At 61.2% G+C, this 23,047-nt stretch overlaps 1 protein-coding gene across 2 annotated transcripts; it reads right to left on the reverse strand.

The window, feature by feature from the left end:
* Positions 1–1,677: 1,677 nt before the first annotated feature.
* Positions 1,678–22,563, reverse strand: KCNN3 (potassium calcium-activated channel subfamily N member 3). 2 transcript variants are annotated; one of them, XM_051641013.1, is made up of 8 exons: positions 21,794–22,563; positions 18,924–19,019; positions 13,821–14,239; positions 9,428–9,569; positions 7,695–7,805; positions 5,801–5,928; positions 5,575–5,644; positions 1,678–5,095 (listed from the first exon to the last, which is right to left on the reverse strand). In XM_051641013.1, the coding sequence occupies exons 1-8, from the start codon at positions 22,514–22,516 to the stop codon at positions 4,799–4,801; spliced, it is 1,986 nt and encodes a 661-aa protein (XP_051496973.1). In that variant the 5' UTR covers positions 22,517–22,563; the 3' UTR covers positions 1,678–4,798. The 2 variants fall into 2 exon arrangements, with proteins under 2 accessions (XP_051496973.1, XP_051496975.1); XM_051641015.1 differs by lacking the exon at positions 18,924–19,019.
* Positions 22,564–23,047: the final 484 nt, after the last annotated feature.

Genomic DNA, 23,047 nt, shown 5'->3' on the forward strand with positions numbered 1-23,047 from the left:
GCATCTTCCCCTTCCCAAACTGCTGAGGAATCACCTTCCCCCCCAGCAAACCATGGTGACCACCACACAGGGCTTGGAGCTGGGAGATGCTGGGCAGAAGCCTGAGGAAGAGCCATGCAGGGTGCCAAGCACCCTAGAAATCCCCCAGGCACCTCCAGACCCAGCTGGCAGCAGGAGGGGCTCAGCCCTGTCCTCCCTGGGGGAACCAGCCCCTCTCCTCTATAAACACACGAGCTGGTCCCAACAACCACCCCACGAGTGGGGGTAAATGTGTGGGGCAGGAACAGTCCCAGGCACTCAATCCCAGGCAGCTCCCAGCTGGTTCCTCTGGGGGGGGCTCAGGTTTAGGGACCTGCAAGGAGCCACCAGAGCTCATGGCAGGGTCATTGCTGCTGGGACCTGACCCAGGCGTGACTGGCCTGGGTGTGACAGTAACAACGGTGCTAACGATGATGGCAGTGACAGGACTCGGGTGGAGAGGGGCCAGGAAGCAGCTTTTAGGCTTTCCCTGGACAAAAGCAGCAGGAATTGGTCCCACAGGAGCTGCTCGTTCCCGAACACGGTCGTGCTTCATGGAGGAAGACTGGCCAGGAAGGAGCATTTTAAAGAACATTTTAAGACTTATTTGCCCACAAATCTCCATGTGATGGGGGTCAGGGCTGGCAGCTCAGGGGCTCAAGCTCAGGAAGAGCCGCTCGGAGGCTGGAGGGGGACACGGCGCTGGGGGACGAGGTCAGTGGTGGCCTTGGCAGTGCTGGGCTAACGGTTGGACTGGATGACCTTCAAGGTCTTTTCCAACCGAAAAGGTTGGATGATTCCATGATTATCTCAGCTGGAAGGCTGAGACAGGGCAGCCCCGCAGCCTCATCATGTTTCTCAGGGCTTTGTCCCCCTCCCCTGTTCCCTGTGCCGTTGCAGCCCCAGGCTAAAGGCAGCAACAGCCTCTGGGCAGGGTGTGCAGTCTGAACTGGCCCCTTCCATGGCACAACAGTGATGTTCCCTCTGGAAAATTCACCCTGGGAGAGTGGGATGGCTCCTGGGGCAGTACAGGTCACTGGGGCCTGGACTCCCATTCCAGAAATTAGGTGTAAACCTGAGAAGAAAAAGCAAACCCATTCTTTCTACCTGCATTCCTGCCTGCATCCCTGCCTGTTTACACAGACCAAGGGCAGAGCTGCGTGTTTCGGCAGCCAGAGCAGCACAGTCTGGCTTTCCTGGGCAGGATGGTGTTTGCACCCTGGTGCTTTCCCAGGCCCAAGTGTTTCCCTGGCTCAGAGCTCCCCTGGATCCTGCCCGTGCTGAGCCAAAACGGGCCAAAAGCCCAGCCAGAGGAGGGGAGCAGCGCACCCGGCACCACTCCATCCATGAGAGCCTCCATCCTGGGGGAAAGAGGGGAATTCTGGCCCTTGCACAGCTTGTACCAGAGGAGCTGAGACCCTAGGGACCACCAGGGTGGGGGGCAAATGGCTTTCCAGAAACTGCTGGAGAGAAGAGGAGGGGGAGCAGATCTTCCCCTAGGGAGAAGCAAAGCTCTGGTGCCATCAGGCTACATGGATCCAGACCTGTTAAAGGCAGGAAACAGGAATTAATTCCAGGGGGAGGGATAAGGAGCATGGGGAGCCTTTCTGGTGGGGGTCCTGCACCCCTCCTCTGCCCCCCCTGGCCCCCAGCCCCCTGGCTGTATGCAGAAACAGACATTTTTGGGAGCAGGCTGGCATCACTGCCCACTGCCCGCCGGGTTGGGTACAAAACCATAATGGAAAGTTACAATAACCTTTATAATATAGCAATATATTTCATAGTTAAAATAAACTATTATGCTTTCCCCTAGTGTTAAAAAAGAAGCGAGCAGTATGGAGGCAAGATGCAAACCCAGGGCCAAGCTCCTCAAGTCCAGACAGAAATGTCTGGGAGTTTGCAGAGAGGACGTGGGGTTTTCCTGGGGGTTTTCGGACGTTTCCTCGCAGGCAGCGCAGGGAGGAGGTTCATGGAGCCACAAATAAAACCCAACAAAACCCCGAGGCTGTGCCAAAAATGAGCCTGGTTGTGGCTGGGTGGGTGCTGGGGGGGCTCTGGGGCTTGGCCCTGCTGGGGGTGCTTCCCAGCTCCGTGGTTTGGCATCTCTTTGGGATGAAAACTCGGCGTCGTGGTGCTGCTGCTCTTGTGCTTTTCCTCTGCCGCGGTGGCTGGTCCCAGCTCTTCTTGTCACTTGTTCCAGGGCACTTGGGGGCCAGAGATGCCAAAATTATCAGGCATGTGACAGCACCGGCTGGGGGAAGGACAGGGGTGCAGGGGGTGGAATGGGGAATGCAGAGGCGGTATAGGGAGTGCAGGGGATGGGATGGGAGGTGCAGGAGGTGCAAGGCGTGGGATGGAGAACATAGGGTGTGAGATGAGGGTGTAGGGGTGTGCAGGATGTAGGGTGTGGGATGGAGGTGCAGGGTGTGGGACGGAGGTGCAGGGTGTGGGATTGGGGTGCAGGGGTGTGCAGGATGCAGGGGTCGGATGGGGGTGCAGGGTTTGGGATGGGGTTCAGCCCCAGGCCTGCAAGGTCCTGGGCAGAGGGCTGGTTTTGGGGTGCAGGTTGTGTGGAGGTGAGCCTGGGGGTGCTGGTTGTGGGGTGCGAGGTGCAGCGATCACACCAGCTCCTGGCAGCCCTGGTGAAATCCCAGTGAAGTCCTGGCTCTGCTCCACACCCAGGATCTCCTGCCCCACTGCAATCCGGGAGCTCTCCCCGCTGGTCCTTCCCTCCTTGAGTCCCAGTGAGCTGCCAGTGCCTGGTCTTGTCTCTCTCGCTCGGATCTTCTGGCTCTCCGAGACCCTGGGCTCCACCTCAGCTCCTCACCCTCTGCTCAGCCCTGGGGCTCATGCCCATTTGCTCCCCGCTCAAAGCCTGGCAGAGGCTGGGAGCATTTCTTCCCCCTGGATGCCCACAGTCCAGTGAAGCTGCTGAATTTCAGGCTCTTTCTCAGAATCTGCAACATTTTCTCCCTTGCCAGGCTGGAAACCCACTTCCAGAGGTGGGCAAGAGCTTCTCCTGCTGGGGAGGAACCACACTGGGAGCTCATTTTGTAGCAATCCCGCAGCCTTCTTTCTCATCCTCCTTCTCCCGCCCTGGGGGGGGAACGCCCCTCACGAACTACTGCTTGTTTTCTTCCTAACCTTGATTGCAGGGCACAAGGAGTAGAACCACCTACCAGTGGCAGCAAGTGGAATTTTGCACAGAACAATTCCTGGGCATCGGGCTGCTACGTCCCTGCCTACGTGCGGGCAAAATCCGGCATTATTTATGGAAGGGAAAGATTTAGGGAAGAGATTACAGGCTGAGTATACCTGGAGTAACACAGTGACTTTGATTACAATTACTGACACTGCTGGGCGAGGTGTAATTAATATCGTGGATTAATTACATGGTTACTTCATCTGTTTAAAAATATATAAATAGCCTCTGCTGAGTTTTCATGGAAAGCAGCAAACACAGGCCCCAAAACTGGAGCGGGGCGGCAGCAGGCAGGGCTCCAGCAGGGACCTGGCTGAGCCTGAACACACCCCAGGGCAGGACTGGGGGGGAAATAGGGGAAACTGGGAATGGGGAAGGGAAAATGGCTGGTTCCAGAAGTAGCCAGGTGATGCCCGAGGGTTCCTTGGGCAAAAAGAATTATTTAAGATGAAGCAGGAGGGGCTGCGCTGCGGCGGGCGGCGCCTGAAGCTGAGCGCTGCGCGGTGGCCGAGCCAGCGCTGATGGTGCTGCTGGTCCCCACCAAACCCAGCAGAAGCAGCACGAAGGCAACGGGCGTTGTTTTAAACAGATGAAGTCCCTGTCCCCGCTACCACCTCGCTTGCCAGCCAACCCCTGGCTCAGCTCAGGGGGATTCGGTGCTGCCAGCTGAGCAGCAGCGCCGGCGTTCCCGGTGCCAGCGGAGGCGGTTGGAGCCAATGGGGTTTTTCACCCAGTAGTTCTTAGGCCACCACCAAGAGCTCGGTGGCTTCCCAAAATACTGCTGGGGGGCTCATGGGTAGGCAGTGATGGGAGCACCAGGGACCCCCCCCAGTGCCCAGGGCTGGCCCGCCAGCCCCCTTGGTGGCCATCGCCGCATCAGTTCAGGTAGCCCTGCCCGGCACCGCGTCCCCAGGCGTTAGGCACTGCATTCCCAGCTCCAGCACGGGTCTCCAGGCAGAGTGTAACACCAAGGGCTGGCAAGAAGAAACGTCCCTTCTTCTGCCTGGGCAGGAAACACGGCTCTGGAGAACCCCCCTGGGGCAGGTCACGGCCAGACACAGCCCAGCAACGTGGCGGGGGGGTCGGTGGGTCCCGGTGAGGGGCTGGGATGGAGTGTGGGCAGCGAAGATCAGAGCCTGGGCAAGAAACCACCAGGTTGGCACCTGCCCCGGGGCCAGTGAGAGGGGCAGGGGGCAAGGAAAGCACCCCAGCCCCTGGAGGGCTCCACGCAGGGGAGGAAAACTCTCCCTCTGGTGTCTCCATTGCTTCAGTGCTTCGGACTTGTTGGTTTGTTTTCAAATGTGAAGACCTGAGATTGAGCGTGGGTTTTCTGTCTGGCACCGTCCCCTTCCGTCACCACGAGTAGAGGCACCTGAACGGGGACATGGACATGGTTCCCCACACCAAGACGTTGGCAAAGCTCCGAGTGTCACTCGGCCACTGCTGGTCCCACCGGCTCCGGCCGAAGGGCCTCGCAGCGCATTGAGGACCAGAAGAAAGTCCATGGAGACCTCGGGACCTGCGCGGAAACGCTCCCCCTGTCCGGGGAGGGGGGTTCCAGGGGGGGGGGGCTGCAGTTTAGCAGCTGCTTGAGCTCGTGTACGGGGTGGGGAAGGAGGTGGAACTAACCCCGATGGGGCTCTCGGAAAGAGGAGTTTGGGGGGTGGCCACGGGCACCCCAACCCCCCGCACCTCCAGGACGGCGGCGAGGAGGCGCTGGTGCTGCTGGCGCAGCAGGTCGGCCATCAGCAGCGGCAGGGAGCTGAAGCTGGTGCTGAGCTGCTCCAGTTTGGACTCCAGGCTCCCAATCTGCTTCTCCAGGTCCTCGCTGCGGTCGTTGAGCTCGGTGATGAGGTCGTACATCACATTCTGCATCTGGGGGAAGGACAGAGGGGGTGCAGGGTAGTCAGTGCCATGGCTAGACGGGTCAGTGCCACGGCCTGGGGGGGTTGCTGCCATGCCTGGGGTGCCACAGCCACTGGCAGAGCCAAGTCCTTTTATGGGCTGAGAGCCACGGTGTCCCAGCCCTCTCTATGAACCCACGGGACGCTGTCACTGCACAATATCCCATTGAACCCTGTGCAGGGGGGGGAAGGGATGACCAGTCCTGTCCTGCCAAGCTGTGGTGCCCCTGGCTGGGGCTGTACAGAGGTGGGGGAGCAAAGGCCTTTCCTGGGAGCTGGGTGACCCCTTCGCAGCCCCAGCCTCGTGGCAGCCATCCCACCACAGCTATTCCCAGCTGACGTTCCCAAGCCGGAGCATCTCACGGTCAGCCAGGTCTGCTTGAGTTTCTCCAAGTAAAAAGAAACACATGGGCAGCCAGGAGAAGCCAAGAGATGACTGCAGGCACTTGCCTTGGAGAGGTCAACCAGAGTGTTGGCTTGGTCACTCAGCTTCCTCTGCTCCATCTTCACACTCCGCAACCTGGGGAGGAGGAAAGAGCAACATGGCTGCATCCCTCCCAACTGCAAACCACAGCCCAACACATCCTGACCCACAGAAAATTGTCCCTGTGCCCCTGGACTACAATCCCCCCAAGGCTGAGGCTCAGTGCCCCCCGCGCCACGTCCAGCCCCTTACTGGTGAATGGCTTGGAGGAACTTTCTCTGGTGCTTCCGGACTTTGGCATGGTCGATCTTCTTCAGCAGCTTGGTGTGTTTGTAGATGAGCCATGTTTCCCTCAGGACATTTGCTGCTGCATTCTTGATCTGTGAGGGGAGAGTTGGCTGCAGGTCATGGCACCGTGGGATTTCATGAAGACACTGGCCTGGCTCTGCCATGACCTGGTGCTGCAGGAGAACTTGACCTCCTTGGCTGGAGCCAGGCCCTCAGCTCCACTCCTGCATCTTTGCAAGAGATCATGGGCAGCTGGAACATAAGTGGCAGATCCTGACCCCTGGTGCACCCATACCCTTTCCTACCAGTACTGATCCTGGAGGAAAAGGACCTGGGGGGTTGGTTGAGGGGCTGAACATGAGCCAGAGAGTGCCCAAGTGGCCAGGGAGGCCACCAGCATCCTGGCTTGTGTCAGCACTAGTGTGGCCAGCAAGACCAGGGCAGGGATTGTCCCCCTGTGCTGGGCACTGGGGAGGGGACACCTGGAATCCTGGGGGCAGGTCTGGGCCCCTCAGGACAAGAAGGACATGGAGGGGCTGGAGCATGTCCAGGGAAGGGCAACGGGGCTGGGGAAGGGGCTGGAGCACAAGTCTGAGCAGGAGCAGCTGAGGGAGCTGGGGGTGTCCAGCCTGGAGCCCAGGAGGTGAGGGGAGACCTGCTGGCTCTGCAGCTGCCTGAGAGGAGGTTGGAGCCAGGGGGGTCGGGCTCTGCTCCCCAGGAACAAGTGATGGGACAAGAGGAAAGGGCCTCAATGTGCCCAGGGGAGGTTGAGGTTGGATCTGGGGAACAATTCCTTCCTGGGAAGGGTTGTCAGGGTCTGGCCCAGGCTGCCCAGGGGGGAGTCCCCATCCCTGGAGGGGTTTCCAAGATGTGGTGCTGAGGGACATGGGGCAGTGGGGACTGGGCAGGGCTGGGGGAACGGTGGGACTGGATGACCTTAAAGGTCTTTCCCAACCCAAACCATTCCATGAAGCTCCACCTCCAGGCTCCTCACCCGCGTGTGAAGCTGCACCCTGAGCCTCAAGAAAAAGAAAAAAAATCTCCAAGTTTTTCTGCATTCCCATACCCATCTGCCATGCTTGGCAGGTCCCAGCCAGGCTGTCAGCACAAGGATAAGATTCCTCCTGGCTCCGTGGCCAACCCACAGCCCAGCTGCTCCCTCCAGGAGGAACCGGCCCCGCCTGCCTGGATCGGGGCCGCAGATCCGGACCCAGGCCCGGGGGCTCGGGGCTCCCTGGCTGTTGCCTTTCCCAGCCCAGCCATTCTGAGGCCCACGACCACCCCCAGGCGATGAGGCTGTGCTCACTGGGGTGAAGCGGGGCACCCTGGTCACATCCCAGCACCGGGGTCACCCCTCTAAGGGCTGCACCAACACTGGCTTTGTCACCATCCCCTCTATCAATTATCCCACTGCTGCCACCGTTTTGCCACAAGGAGATGGATGAGACCAGAGACCCCCCTGCATGCTGCTGGGAACATGATGCTGGATCCCAGTACAACCAGTTGGCTGCCTGGATCCCCCACTGGAGCTGCCGTCTCTGGGAGCAGCAGGAGCCCCCAGGCACGGTGCTGAATCACAGGCACCAGCTGCATTCCTGGCAGGAGGTGGGTGAGATCCTGCTCAGTGGGAGGACGGAGGCTGCGTCCCCCGGGGGGAAATAAAAGGGGCTCTTCCTGGCAGGGGAGCAGCCAAACCCCTGGCATTGCCCAGACCCTGGGATGGAGCTGGAGCTGTTTGCTCTCACCAGAATGCTCCCACTCTGCTGGATCCCAGGCCCTCAGGCACCTCCCTCCTGCCATAGGACCCCCACTCCAGGGTACCAACGCCTCCCTCCCCAGCCCCTCTGTGCCACCTTACCCTCTTGGTCAGCTGCGTGTCCATCATGAAGTTGTGGACGTGCTTCTCAGCTTTGGTGAGCTCCAGCTTCCTGGCCACCACGGCCACCACCAGTGCCGTGCAGCCAGCACCCTGCATGGGGACAACAGCCAGGGACACCGTTTGCCATCCTTCAGCACCCCTCACAGTGTCCCCCCACCCTCACCAGCACAACCCTCTAATTAGCAGAACCTCCATGGCCCCCACACATCATCCTAATGAGACACCCCAGGGCCCTGCGGGATGGGGACCCAAGAGGGGCCTGGGGTGGGAGCTGGTGGGGAGGCACCTCAGAAAGAGCAGGGAAGGGGAGCCCTGAACCTGGACCCCCCCCTGAATTGGAACCTCCTCAAACTGGGACCCCCCCAAATTGCCACCTCTCCTAGCAGCACCAGCTGGGAGCTCGTTTATCCAGGCGATTAGAGCTGGATCTGCACAGCAGCTGCCAGCTCCGACATGGATTTGGCTTTGGGAAGCCCAGGTGCCAAGGCCCCGCTGCCCGTGGTGCTCTGCCCGCGCCAGCTGAGCTGCTCCCCCCTTCCAACATGCTGGCAGACACCCACGGTCCTGGAAAATGCTTCTTAATTTATTAAAGAGTCATTAATTAATATCCTGCTGAATCCTTTAGCATCCCCATGGCCTTACAGCATGGCCTCAGCTTCCACCGATGGCATCTCCCAGTGGTGCAGCTAGGGGAGCCCAGGGGAGCCCCCAGACCTGCCAGGGGGGTCTGTGCTGCTAGGGGAGTGGGAGGAGGGCTACGTTGTGCTGGATGGTGCCTCAGAAGTGACAGGCAGGGGGGGAGGTCACAGAGTCCCTGGCACTGGGCTGCTCCCCATGGCTGCTCCCCCACACTGAACTGCTGGGAAACACCATGTCATCCCCCCCAAAAAGGGGTTTTCCCCTCCCAACAGCATCAGCCGTGCTGGACCCCGCCTCAGGTGAGGCAGATCAAAGATCTGCAGATAATATAAAAAAAATACCTCCTGGCAGATCTGCTCTCGTGGGTTTTGGTGGCAGCAGAGCCAGATGCAGATGGTGCCCAGCTGGGACAGGGGGACAGGGGTAGCTCTGTCCCTAGGGCCTGGGGCTGAGGGGGCAGAGCTGGGGGACTGGGGCTAATCTGTGGAGGGTCCCCAGCTGGGACATCTCACAGGATCCTTGGAACAGGTACCCCAGGAGGCGCCAGGGGATGGTGACCTCTGAGCAGGACATGAAGCTGCAGCCAAGTGGTGACGCCGGCAGGAGGTGGAGGGTTCCCAGCTGGTCCCAGCTCCTGGGACCAGCAGCATTTGGGATCACTCCGGCCGATGGAAGCCAGACGGTGTGAGCGGGGGTGGCCAAGGGATGCTCAGGGGCCCCTCCTGCTCCCTGGGGACATCCCTGAGCCCGCCACAATCCAGCTACAAAATCCAACCTAAATTCACCAGTGGGGACCATGGGGCAGGGGACCAGCTGGTGTCCCCCACTGCACCCCACTGCAGCATCCAGCCTGCACCACCTCCTGAACCCCCACACCCTGCTAATTACTGTGCTCATGATAATTGCAATTATGGCTCCATCAGCTTCCAGGCTGTGAGACCTCAGAGCCAAAGCTGTTACACCTCATGCGTGGAAAAAACAGCTGGGAAGCAGGTCCCTGTAAGACCCAGTGTCCCTGTGGTGGGGACAGGCAGAGCCTGCAGGGTGAGTGCCCAGCTTGGCATGGCCCTTACCATGATGCCGGTGAGCAGACACACGCCCTTGCCACAGTAAGTGTGTGGGACCATGTCACCATAGCCGATGGAGAGGAAGGTGATGGAGATGAGCCACATGGCCCCCAGGAAGTTGCTGGTTACGTCCTGCTGGTCATGGTACCTGCCGAGGAGATGCAGGGCAGCAGTGTCATTGCAGGGGACAGGGACAGCTGAGGGGAGCAAAGGGGGACACAGCAGCTCCTCGGCACGAGGCCGTGCTGAGCGATGTGGAACGGAGAGTGACAATGCAGGATGCCCCAGAGTGACAGCAGTTGCACAATTTCTGGTGCAGGAAAAGCTGCATGTCCAAAATCAGAGCAAAAACTCCTCGGGAAGGGCTTCTGCTTCCAGCCAGACCTGTCACCATGTCCCAGTCCCACCGCCTGTGTCCCCGGTGCCATGTGGTGTGGCAGTGAGAGCGGGGGGGACGGGAGGAACAGCTGCAGCTCCACCAAGTCCCCACTGCACCAGCTCATCCCTGGCATCCTGCTCTGTGTCCCACTTCCTCAGTGTCCCCTTCCTCTGTGTCCCCCCTCCTCTGCACCCCCCCTGCACTGCCCCAGGGACAGGCCCGGATCCTGCCAAGCATCCGGCACGCACTTGGCTCGGCAACAGCGCGGGGGAGCGGCTCCAGCCCTGGAGACGAAGCACACATGGAGCAGCCACCACTTCAGGGATGCTGCAAACTTTCCATGGCCACGTCCCGTCCCGGCAGAGCTGCGAGGTCACTGACTGTCCTGGCCAGGCCGGCAACCGGCTGCAGCTCTTCCGGCAAACACGCAACCGGGGCCCCCAGCTGAGTCCAGCTCCCCGAGCCCCCCACGAGCCCAGCTGAGCTGCACAGGGCTCCTCCCAGGGATGCTTCCTGGGGGATACTTCCCAGGAGCAGGACCCAACCCAAGCCCTGGCATGGGCAGGGACAAGCAGCACCTTCACCCCAGTGTGGCCAGGACAGTCCCTCTCCTGCCTGCACCCATCCTTCTCCCTGCAGTCTTCTCCCAGTCTCCTCAAGAAACCATTTGAGGGAAACCAGATGGAGATTTTGGCAACCCCCAACCCCCCCCCAGTTCATCCCTGCTCCCAGAGCAGTCAGGTTTTCTCTACCAAAATGTTTTTTCCCCCAAGTAACAGGAGGCATGAACAAGATCCTGGATCAGGGAAAAGAGTCCTGACCTGTGGGAGGGGGGGAGACAGAGCCCATCTACACAGCCACAGGGTTCCCCAAAACTCTGGCACTGAACCCCCCACATTCCCCTGGAAAAGGCTAAGCCCATCCCACAGGATGTGAGCCCACAGGAATGACCCTGGGAACATCAAGGGGGTTCCAGCACAGCCAGACAGGCAGACGTTTGCTCATCCCAAAAGCACTTTGAGCAGAGGGAGCAGATAAACGGACCCGGAGGGAGCGGCACATGCCAAGGGCTGCCACAACCAGTTAGACCCTGGCACCAGTTCCCATCACTCCCTTGTCCATCAAAGTCACTGCCAAGGTCACCAGCCAGCAGGGCCGCCACGAGCATCGCCCCGTGCCACACCACACCCAGCAGAGCGTGGCTGTGCCAGGAGCCCACGGCAGCACCTGCTCGGCTGCACCAGCCCCCCGGTGTGGGCAGCATCAACCCCCCAGTGTGGACAGCACAGACCCCATTGGTGTGGGCAGGGCTGACCCCCTCAGTGTGGCCAGCACAGACACCCCAGTATGGGCAGCGCCAGCCCCCTGGTATGGGCGCACAGACCCCACTGGTGTGGGTAGGACCCTCCCGGTGCGGGCGGCAGCACCGGGCAGCCGTGGGGCCGGCACGTGCCCGCACACGGGCGCGCACACGTGCGCGCGGCCGCAGGGCCGGCAGCTCGGGGGGTGGCCGGGCAGCGGGGCAGGTTGCCAAGTGATTTGCTGCCGCGGGATTGCTGCGCCCCCCGGCAAACGGGGGCTGTCGGCAGCGGTGCTGAGCCTGCATGTGCTGCAGTGCCGAGGGGACGTGCCACGGCCCTGGGGCCCGGGGAACGCGTCTCGGAGCGGCGTGGCCACCGCCGAGCCACCCGGCCCCAGACAGTGCTTTGGGGACAGCTCCGCATTCGGCAGCAAACTGGTTTCTAGCATTGGTGCAGCAACTAGCTGTGGGGGGACATGGCCTGGAAGGCCATTGCAGGAGCTGTGCAGCACCCAGAGCTGGTGCGTGCCCTGGGGATGGAGCATCCCTTGCGGACAGAGCATGTCCCAGGGGTCCTGCATCCCACCCTTGTCCTGCATCCCCCCAGGTCCTGCATCGCTCCGGGTCAGAGCATCCCCCCCAGCTGGGTGCATCCCCAGGTCCTGCATTCCCCAGGCTGGTTTGGTGTATCCCTTCCCGTGGGTGCATCCCCTGGGGTCTAAGCATCCCCCCAGGCTGGTGCATCCCCTCAGATCTTGCATCCCCCCAGGTCGTTGCATCCTCCCAGGCCAGAGCATCCCCATCCCAGCCGGGAGCTCCGGGATTCTCCTCTGCCTCCCTGTGGAGCAGAAGGCAGCAGCAGGTCGTGGCAGCCTGCGTGATCGCAGCGTCCTGGCTGCATCAGTTCCATCTGATTTTTTGTTGTTGTTGTCACTAATGGTTCTCTATTTACATTGCATTTTCCAGCCCAAGACCCCTCCAGGTGCAGAATCCAACCCCCAAGTGTCCCTGGGGAGTCCATCCGTCCGCTCCCTGTTTAGGCGGCACAAATAAAAATCTCCCAAACGAAATTAAGCAGTGCAAGACCATCCAGCACATCCTGAGAGCATCATTAGGGAGGCAGGAAGGCAAAGGCAGCTGTAAAAGCTTGGAAAACCTCAGCGAGCCACTTCATCCCTGCCACTGGACCTCAAGCTGCTCTAACATCCCTTCAGAGGGTGACCAGAACTAAGGGTCCCATCCTGGGGAAGAAGAGTGGTCTTCCTCCCACCTTGCCACCTGGAGTGCTGGCAGGTCGATCATGGAATTGTTGTGGTTGGAAAAGACCTTTAAGATCATCGAGTCCATGTTGAGCCGCAGGGATCCCTCACCCCTCGCTTCCAAGGCTGGGACAAAGCTGCTGCACCAACTTCAAGGGATTGTGTGCCATTTTGTGACAACAGACACCAAATTGTGGACTTGGGGACTTCCCGGCAGAGCACAGAGCCCATCAGGGCAACCATCTATGTGCAGGTGGCAATAGACTGTTGGGCTCAGCCCCTTGGGGACAGGAATTGCCCTGCACTAGAACAGGGCACAGGACACGTCCGAGGATGGATGAGTGCTACTGGCACTTTGCACTGCAGCCAGTGAGGCACCGCCAGCCTGGCACTGGGGCTGGGGCTGGGGACACCCTGCTACTGACCCTGCCCCCCCACAGGGGACAAAGGTGTCCCTGGGGACGCGGTGGTACCTGCCAGGCTGGTCTCCACAGCAACCTCCACTGATGGCAGTGTGATGCAGAGGGTTTGTCACTGCGGGGTTGTCATGGCAGTGGCTGGCAGAGCCCAAGCAGGCGCTGCTGCTTGCCAGCCCTGCCACCCCTCCAGTCCTCCCAGCTCCCCCCGCCTCCCCCAGTCACCCCCCTGGGCTCCCATGCTGGCTGCCACCACATGCTGCCCCCTCGCAGGGACAGCCCTGCCTGTGCCCAAGCTCTGTGCTCTGAGGACAGGGCTTTTCCTGACTGCCTTCTGCATGGGATGAGGGTGAGAACCCATGAAGGGTGAATCCTGGGATTACTGCAGCCCCCCATGGTGTGCAGGGACAGCGTGGCTCCACCATGGATCCCAAACTGCTCCTCATCCCAAAACAATGTGCATCCCAAGCCCCCCTGCATCCCAAGCCATCGTACATCCCGAATCGCCACGCATCCCGAACTGCCATGTATCCCAAACCACTACACATCTCCGTTACCACACATCCCAAACTACCTCGTATCCTGAACTACCACGCATCCCAAACCACTCTGCATCTTGAACCAAATCCTGAACCCAAACCACCATGTAGCCTGAGCCACCATGTATCCTGAACCACCACACACCCTGAATTGTGCATCCCCAACTGCTACGCATCCCGAATTGCCACACATCCCAAACCACCGTGTATCCTGAACTGCCATGCATCCCAAAACCACCACACACCCTGAAATCTGATGCATCCTGAACCACCACAGATCCTGAACCACCCTGCATCCTGAACCATCATGCATCCCAAACTGCCCTGCATCAACCTGAGTGGCCACACATCCCAAACCACCCTGCATCCCCCACACATCCCAAACCACCATGTATCCTGAACCACCACACATCCTGAACTGCCAGACATCCCAATGGTCATGCATCCCAAGCCACCCTGCATGTCCCAGGCATCCCCACACCCCCCCCAGCCCCAGCTCCTCTCACCTCTCACACACTCGGACCGTCCAGGCAGCAATGATCCAGAGGGAGATGCTGAAGACCAGCAGCACTGTCCCGGGGCAGATGGTCATGAGGGTCTTCATGACGAAGCGGGTGTTGAAGTTGATCTTGTTGAGGGCCCCGATGCTGCGGGACGAGGCGTCGGTGAAGAGTTTGCTGTGCAGCAGCATCACCCGCGCAATCAGGTAGAGGCGCAGGAACATGGGGATGGACAGGATGATGTCCACGTCTGCCTCTGCCTGGGAAGGCGTGTAGGAGAAAGCCAGGCGAGCTGTCCAGAAAAATTTGTACTCCCCGGGGATGGGGTGAATGGCACAAACCAGCATCTCCAGGCTGATATAGAGGATGCGCTCATACGTCATCGCTATCCGCCAGTCGTCGGCTCCGTTGTCGATCACAAAGAGCTGCCGGGATGCAAAACCACAGTCACCAGTGGCCCTGGCTACCCTGCCCCACCAGCACCCTGCCACAGCCTGGAGGGGACAGACGCCACAGCCCTTCAGAGCTTGGGATGGCTTCTGACAGGGGAGCTGGGGTGAATGGGGAAAGAGAAGGTGGGAATGAGCCTTCGGCAGCCCCTCCACGGCTCTGCCGGCACATCCAGGGGGAGGTTACAGAGCAGGGAACACCCTGGAAATTTGATTGGTGACAGCCAACATGGCTTCAGTAAAGGAAAATCGTGTCTGACCAATTTGGTGGCCTTCTGTGACAAGGCTACAAAGATAATGGCAGGGCAACTGATATCATCTACCAGGATATGTGCAAGGCATTTGACACTGTCCCACACAACATCCTGGTCTCCAAACTGTCAAGACATGGATTTGACCTATGGACCACTTGGTGGATCAGTAATTGCCTGAATGGCCACACCTGGAGAGTTCTGGTCAGTGGTTCAGTGTCCCAGTGGAGGCAAGTGATGAGTGGCGCTCGTCAGGGATCAGTATTGGGACCAGTGCTGTTCAACATCTTTGTTGGAGACATGGACAGTGGGATTGAGTATCTCATCAGCAAGTTTGCTGATGACACCAAGCTGTGTGGAGTGGTTGACACCCTAGAGGGAAGGAATGCCATCCAGAGGGACCTGGGCAGGCTGGAGGGGTGGGCCAATGCCCATGAAGTTCAACACGGCCAAGTGCCAGGTGCTGCACCGGGGTCAGCACAACCCCAGGCACAAATCCAGGCTGGGAAGAGAATGGATGGAGACCAGCCCTGAGACAAAGGACTTGGAGGTGGTAGGAGATGAGAAGCTGGACATGAGCCACTAGTGAGCGCCGGAGCCCAGAGGGGTAATTGTGTCCTGGGCTGCATCAGAAGAATGTGACCAGTAGGGCCAGAGAGGGAATTCTGCCCCTCTGCTCTGCTCTGGTGAGACCCCACCTGGAGTGCTGTGTCCAGCTCTGAAGCCCTCAGCACAGGAAGGACACAGAGCTGTTGGAGAGGGTCCAGAGAAGGGCCACGAAGATGAACAAAGGGCTGGAGCAGCTCTGCTCAGGAGACAGGCTGGGAGAGTTGGGGTGTTGAGCCTGGAGAAGAGAAGGCTCCAGGGAGACCTTAGAGCAGCTTCCAGTGCCTGAAGGGGCTCCAGGAAAGCTGGGGAGGGACTTGTCCCCAGAGAGGGCAGTGACAAGACAAGGGGTAATGGTTTTAAACTGAAAGAGGGGAGATTTAAGTGGAAATCAGGAAGAAATTCTTCACCGTGAGGGTAGGAAGGTGCTGGAACAGGCTGCGTAGGGAGGCTGTGGAAGCTCCATTCCTGGAGGTGTTCAAGGGCAGGTTGGATGAAGCTTGTGCAGCCTGGGCTGGTGGGACGTGTCCCTGCTCAGAGTCAGGAGGTTGGAACCTGATGATCTTTAAGGTCCCTTCCAACCTCAACTATTCCATGATTCTATGAAAGCTTTAGGGTGCTCAGCCTGGAGCACACACCCAGGACTGGCACAGGCACAGTTGGCATCAACCTGCTCCCACCCGACATGGTGCCACCAAGACGGGTGAGCCCCAGAGCCACAGAACACCAGCATGAGCCACCCCAGCCCCTTGGCTCCCGCCAGCACTGCCCCAGTGTCACCCCATGCCTCGGGTGTAAGGACAAGTTTTGGGGAGGGAACACCACAGCCAGAGCCACCGGCTGCTGCTGGTGGGATGGGATGTGGTTGTCATAGCAACCACTGGTTCATCCTGGGTACCAGCCCCTCTCCTGGCAACAGAGTTGGGGTCTCTGATGCCACCAGACCCCGGGGGTTAACTGCCCCAGCAGCCTCAGGATGGACACGCTGAGGCAGGACAGGGGCTTGTCCCCAGTGTGATGGGGACACCAGGGTCACCTACAGCAGCAGGGACATATTCAGGGCCTCTCTGAGCAGCGCTTGGCAAAGACAGCGCTGGGAAGGGATCCAAGGGGGAGGTGGCAGCTGGCGTGACCGTCACCAGTGTGTCCTCGACCCCACAAAGCACAGAGTGAGCCCGGCTCATACCGGGGGCCGGGAGCTCTGGCTGCATCCCGGCTGGCACCACGCCCGGGAACAACCCTCCCGCTCTGCCGGATGCCCCGGAGCACCGGCACGGCACACGGGGCCGTCCCCGGGGAGGGCAAGACCCACCGCGACTGACTCACAGAGCGGCCGTTCCCGGCCACCTCCCCTTTTATTTGGAAAGCTCCGCTCCTTTTAGCTGCTTTGTTTGAGAAATTGTTTATAAAAAACGCTCCAAGCTGTCAAGGGAGATCCTCAGCCCATTCCTTCCTGGAAAAGGGTGTGAAAAATAAACACACTGGCAAGAGGAAAAAAGCAGGGAGGCTTTGGGCTCCTGGGGGTGGGCAACGGGCTGGGGAAGGGAAGGAGCAAGGGGGGGTTCAGGCAGGTTTCCCCCGCGCCAGCCCCTCGCAGCCCTGCGGCGCATCGCTGCGGGTTTCCATGGAAACCTCGATCCAGCGCTACCCGCTAGGGCATCCCCAGCTTCCCCATATCCCAGCATCCCCACATCCCCCATCCCCATATCCCAGCATTCCCCTATGCCACATCCCCACATCCCAGCATCCCCCTATACCACAGCCCCACATCCTAGCATCATCACATCCCTGCATCCCTAATATCCCACAACTCTGCATTTCCACACCCCCACATCCCTGTATCCCACATCTTTGCATCTCACGTTCCCAGATCCAAACATCCCCACATCCCTGCATCCACACATCTCTGCATCCCACAACTCCAGATCTCTGCATCCCCACATCCCCCATCCCCACATCCCCCTGTTCCCAGCACCAGCTCTGGCAAGGGAAGGGGGAAGCACATTGGCCACCACAGCTCTGAACAAGCAAAGAGAAGCCACACAGGCGGAAACCTTCACCCACTGACACGCAGCAGGAGCCGCGGGCAGCCCAGGGCAGGGGCGAGGGGGCTGTGCCCCCCCACACCCCTCTGGAGCCAGCAGCCTCAGCACGGTGCTCGGTCCCAGCACAGCAGTGCCAAGGCCTGCCTGGGGCACCAAGCAGAGCCAGCCCTGGAAACACCGGGACCGGGTCAGCAGGGGCCCAAGGGCGAGGACCCGTGGTGCTGCCGGCAGCATCTGGCACGCCCCGACCTAACCAAGAGTCACCAGAAGACAGAGCTGGGAGGCTGGGGGTTGCTGGGGTGATGGGCACAGGGACACCCCAGGGACCTGCCACCATCCCAGCTGATGGGGTGACAACAGGCAGCCAGAGTGGGGACAGGCAGGACCCCAGGGGCTGGTCTCAGGGGCACAGAGATGCCTGAGAAACTGAGAGCTGGAAATGGTCCAAATGACTCGTCAACTAATGCAATTAACACTGAGGGAAGAGGCTGAAGCCACTGTCAAGTCTTTCCTGAGGGCCAGGGAAGTCTGGCCATGCCCCAGCAGTGCCCAGCAATGCCCTGGTGGGGTGAGAAGCCAAGGATTTACAGACCTGCCAGTCATGCACCCAGCCCAGCTGGACCACCAGTGATCCTGTGATAAGCACCGGAGGGATAACAGGGCAGCCTTGTCTGGAGCAAATCAAGTCCCATCCCATCCCCTTCCCTGCCCAGTGGAGCAGCCATGGCTGGACCGTGGCATTCGGCACCTGCCCTGGCATGGCAGGACCCTGCAGAGGGAGGGCAGTGGTATTTTGGGGAGAAGAACCCCACAGAGGGACAGCAGTGGGGATTTTGGGGAGCAGAACCCCATGGAGGGACAGCAGTGGAGATTTCAGTTCAGGTGGGTGTTGTGTTTGCACAATCCTCCTCCAAGAACACGCAGCAGAAGCCTGCAAGTGCCTGGGCACAGCCTGACTGACCCCAACTGCAGCCATCCCTGGGGTAAATATTATTCCAGCAAAATCCAGAGACCTCAAATACTTGCTTTGAGCAACCACCGCCGGGCTCGCTCCCTGGGCAGGTCCTTGGCAGGCAGGAGACAAACAGGGAGGGGGGTTCCTGCCTCGAGCACCCCCAGCCAAGCTGCCCCGTCCCACAGCCTCGAGGGGCTGAGGTGGGATCCTTGGAGCACCCAAACCTGGCGCTTTGGGCTGGGGTTGTCAGCATCCACTCCCAGGATGTTTCGTGTTCTTAGGGGTGATATATCCCTCCTCTCCTCAAAACCTGCTGGCATTGTGCCGGAGCCAGATCCTGCCGGGAAGCGCAGCCTTCCTGGTGCAAACTGCGAGGCCTTTCATTTCCCAGCAACACCAGGGCAGGCAGGGAGGAAGAAACTGGGCAGCCCTGATTAGGAAAGGATTTCACAGCTTTCCTTGGCACCTCGGCCACTCTGAGCCCTTCCTGCCTGCAGCCCCCTCCAGCCACTGGCAGCTCCACTGGTCTCTGTCCCTCCAGACCCTTTGCCATCCCACTCAAGACCCCAGCAAGGAGGGAGGAGGCTCCGTGCAGGCTGCAAAGCTCAGGCTCTGCATCCCACTGGAGCGACCGACAATCCTACCCCAGCCATCCCACCCAGGCTCTGCAGCCCATGGGAGCGGTGCCAATCCTACCCCAGCCATCCCACCCAGGCTCTGCATCCCACCAGAGTGATGCCAATCCCATCCCAGCCATCCCACCCTGTCAGTCCCTGCTTGGCACTGGTGCTGCTGGGACCTACCTGCACCTCCCGTGTGTGGTAGGCGACGATGAGGCCCAGCAGGATGACAGTGGAGAGGCTGATGAGGCATTTCAGGGCCAGGGAGAACATGGAGCCCTGCAAGGCAGAGGAGGGTGGGTGTCAGAGGGGACACAGCAGAGGGACCCTCCAGCCTGAGCCCCACGTGGCAGCACCCTAACTGATGGTATAATTAGATCCTCCTGCAAATTAGCTTTATGTAAATTAAACCAGCCCCTGTGAGGGAGGTGGCTGTTCCCTGGTGCCCTGGGAATTGCCGGATGCTCCATGTCCTCCCCCAGCTCCCCTCCACATCCCAGTTCAGTTCTGGGTGAGCCCACACTGCCTCTGGTCATGACACGGCCCTGCTGGTGCTGAGGCACCTTCCAAGTACCTGCAGCCCCACACCAGGGTGTCATCCCCACACCAACCTGCCCTGTCACCACAACAGTCCCAGGTCTCCACCCCAGCTCCAGCACACTGAGAGCTGGCACACTCACAGCGTGCTGAGACCCAGCACACTCATAGCACTCTGAGACCCACCCAGCACACTCATGCCACCCTAAGACCTGGCACGCTCATGGCCCCTCGCCCCCTCCTTGGCTCCCCAGGCTGCCCCCAGCCCCTCACCCCCCAGTGTCCTCATCCTGGCAGGTCAGTGGCACGTGGTGGGGACCGTGTGGTGGAGGCAGCAGCGCATTGTTCAGGGCTTGGCTCCGGCTGCCCAATTGTGTGGATATAATGGCTGGTGCTGAGAGAGGCACCGGCCACCAAACCATGGCTATTAATAGTTAAACTCCAGGGCAGGGCTGGTGCCACAACCAGACCCTTCCCGAGGGCACTAATCCTGCCTGAAGCCTGGACACCCCCTGGCACCAGTGGCTGTGCTACCAGGCACCCCCGGCAGGGTTACCGCACCATCCACAGCCTTCGCCGGGGCCTCCAGCCAGCACCGGGGCCGGAGGGAACCGGCAGGAAGAGCCGCTGCTGGATCCCACGCTGGGGGGCACTCGGCCAAACAGTGGTGACACCTCTGCACCCCCGGCAGCACCTTGCGGTGCCACCGCGCTTGGCCCCGGCGGTGGCTCTGGGATGCTGCGGTGCCGTCCCGCCGGCAGGAGAGGGCCCATCCTGCCCATGCTCCAGGGACCAGCAGGGAACAGGGAAAACCCCACTGCCGCATCCCGGCTCCCTGGCGCAGCCTCCAGCCGGGGGAGCCAGCGGTGGCCGAGGGGCAGAGCTGGAGCTGGGCCAGGACCGACAGCCCCGACAGCCCTGGACACGCGACAGCTGCCGGCCCGGCCCTGGGCGCTGCTTCGGGCCCTGGCGGCGGCTCTGGTTTCCCACCAGGGGCTGCCGGGGGGGGTTCAAGAGCAGTCGCTGGGGGATTCCAGAGTTGGGAGCCAGGGACTGGGGGCACCCCACAGCTGTCAGCATGAACGTGGTGGTGGGCACCAGGTCAGGGCTGCGGTGGCAGCGCTGACTCATGGGGTCTTCCCTGCCTGACCCAGCAGCTCAGTGTGACACAGTGGCACCGGTGCAGTTGCCAGCCTGGTGAGGGTGGCCAGTGTTCCCTGTCACCAGGCACACAGGCCCAGGAACCCTGCAAGGCGAGCTAGGGGACCAGCAGGGACCACCATGGCTCAACAAGTAGTGGGTGCAGGGGGACAGTGGTTTGGCCCTGCTGCTGCCAAAGGGGAGCGGGACCCACCAGGGACATGGCTCCAGCAGCGGAGTGAAGCGTCCTCCTCCCTGGGTGCAAGAGCCAGTGGTGCTGGCTCAGAATCTCTCAGCCGGAGCAGTGGGAATGCTGCTGACAGCCCCCACACTCCCACCAGCACCAGCAGCCACCAGCAGCCAGGAGCCCCCCGCCACACACCAGACACCTCACCAGGGTCCTCCACACCCACTGGCACCACCAGCCCCCCTCCTCCCTCTACCAGCTCAGCTGCCTCCTCCACTCTCCCCACCGCCCGCGCCAGATAACGGCAGAAAACATGGAGCAGCCCCTTCCCACCCCTCTGAGCACAGGGGACCCCCACTGGCCACCCCCTGGCCCCTCAGCAGCACAGTCCCGCTGACGCCCATGGGTGCCACGCACACCCTGCCAGCGCGGGTGCCGATGCCTTCCCCTCCCTGGATAGGTATAAATAACATGACAGATGTCTATACAAAGAGTTATTCATATCGCTGCCAACCAGCGCAGCCCGGGAGCAGAAGCTGGAAGGGGTGTGGGGGGGAGAATTATAAATAAAAGACACCGTCCTGCAAAAAAAAAAAAAAAAAGGGGGGGGGGGGGGGATGGAAGAAATGGGTGTGGAGGAGGTGGGAGAGCCGAGGGCACAGTGCCTCGAGGGGTGTTTGGCCCAGGTGGTGCTGAGCACTGCAGAGCCTGGTGGTCCCCGGTGCTGCTGGCAGCTCCACCACAACCTGGCACAGACATGGCCCATGGCCCTGGAGACCCCAGCCCGGTGCTCCCCCCAGCTGACACCTGTGGCTGCAGCATCTCTGTAAGGCCCTGGGGCCACCTGGTTGGTCACCAGACAGCCCCTACGGCCCCGTCCCCCACCACATGGGGCAACCAGATCCATGTTTATCCTATGGGACACCATGAGGGGTAAACCATGCCATGCTCGCTCACCAGGCATCAAATGGGGCAATTAGCTCCACACTCACCCCACCAGGCACCACACGGGGCATCTATCTCCATGTCTCCATGCTCACACCTCCGGGCACTGCAAGGGGCAGTTAGCTCCGTGCTCAGTCCACCAGGCACCGGACAAGCCATCGGCTCCGTTGTCACCCCCCCGGCACCCTCTGGCACTGAGGGCCCTGCGCCCCCCCTTCCCACCCGCCCCGGGCCCCGTGGCTACCTTGGAGTAGAGTCCCCAGGAGAGCTCGGTCTCAATGACCATGACGACAATGCCGAACATGCCGAAGATGAGCGCGTAGTCGCTGAGACGCTTCCTCTTCTCGAAGAGTGCCCGGCGGTGCCCCAGCCGGTACCCGATGTTCTGCGCCTTGCGCTTGGGCCCCTTGGCGAAGGCAGCGGGGGCCGGGCGGGCGGGGGGGCGGTCGGGGCGGCAGGCGGCGGGCGCGTGGTTGTCCTCGCGCGAGACGACGATTTCGGGGGGTCCGGTGGCCCCGAAGAGCTGCAAGGGTTGAGCCTCCGGTTCGGCTTCGATGAGGTTGCGGCGGGATGCGCTGAGGCGGCTGAGGGGCTTCATCACCCCCCCGCTGTACTTGCAGGAGCTCATGGCGATCTCGGTAAAGGGGTTGCTGTCCCGCCGGTGCACCAAGGGACTCGGTTGCCGGTGTTTGCCGCTCCCCGGTCCGGAGCCCGTCGCCGGGTGGTCGCCGAGGTTGAGTTGGCTGCCGTGGCGGGAGGAAGGGTGGAGGGCGGCGGGGGCGGCGGGAGGAGGAGGAGGGGCCCGGAACGAACCGGGCGAGGAGTGCAACAGGCTGTGCTGGAGCGGCGGCAGCGCGGCGGGGGGCGGCGGCGGTGCCCGTTCATCCCCCGGTAACGGGCAGGGACACCGGCCGTCCTCCTCCAAGTCCCCCACACCCGAATCGTGAAGATGCCCCGATGTTTCCATAACGCCGTTACCGGTGCCGTTTTCCCGGCCACCGGCAGCGCTTCACCGGCAGCTGGATCATGAATGGGCGATCGCCGCCGCCGCCGCCCCCGCCGCCGCCGTCGGCCCGGCCCCGCCGCCCCATTGGCCGCGCCGGGGCTCCCCGCAGGCTGACATCATCCCCGCCCGCTCCCCGTATCCCACCTCCCCAGCCCCCCCTTCCCTGCGCCCCCGGTTCCTGCTTCTCTGCGGGGTCGTTCGGGACTTGTAGTCCGCCAGGGTGCTCCGGTACCGGCTTCCACCCACCGGGCTTCCCCCTCGACGACATCCCCTATAGCCCGAAGCCCCCCCCTCCCTGTAGCCTCCAGACCCGCCTCCTATAGCCCGAGACCCCCCCCGCTCCCTGTAGCCTCCAGACCCGCCCCCTGTAGACCTAGACCTCCTCCCCTCTGTAGCCCCCAGACCCGCCCCCTATAGGCTGAGACCCCCCTCACTGTAGCACCCAAACCCACCCCCTATAGCCCGAGACACCCCCCCCTCAATTATAGCCCC

Source organism: Apus apus, chromosome 27 (genome assembly GCF_020740795.1).
Source record: "Apus apus isolate bApuApu2 chromosome 27, bApuApu2.pri.cur, whole genome shotgun sequence".
Taxonomy (NCBI): domain Eukaryota; kingdom Metazoa; phylum Chordata; class Aves; order Apodiformes; family Apodidae; genus Apus; species Apus apus.

What these genes read in the sequence shown, in the direction of transcription:
- KCNN3 (XM_051641013.1), bottom strand. Translation starts at nt 22,516, where the DNA reads ATGGAAACATCGGGGCATCTTCACGATTCGGGTGTGGGGGACTTGGAG. An exon ending in ACGGTCCGAGTGTGTGAGAG is followed by an intron (nt 9,570 to 13,820) that starts GTGAGAGGAGCT and finishes TCTCCTCGGCAG; the next exon opens with GTACCATGACCAGCAGGACG. An exon ending in CTCTGGTTGACCTCTCCAAG is followed by an intron (nt 5,096 to 5,574) that starts GCAAGTGCCTGC and finishes TCCTTCCCCCAG; the next exon opens with ATGCAGAATGTGATGTACGA.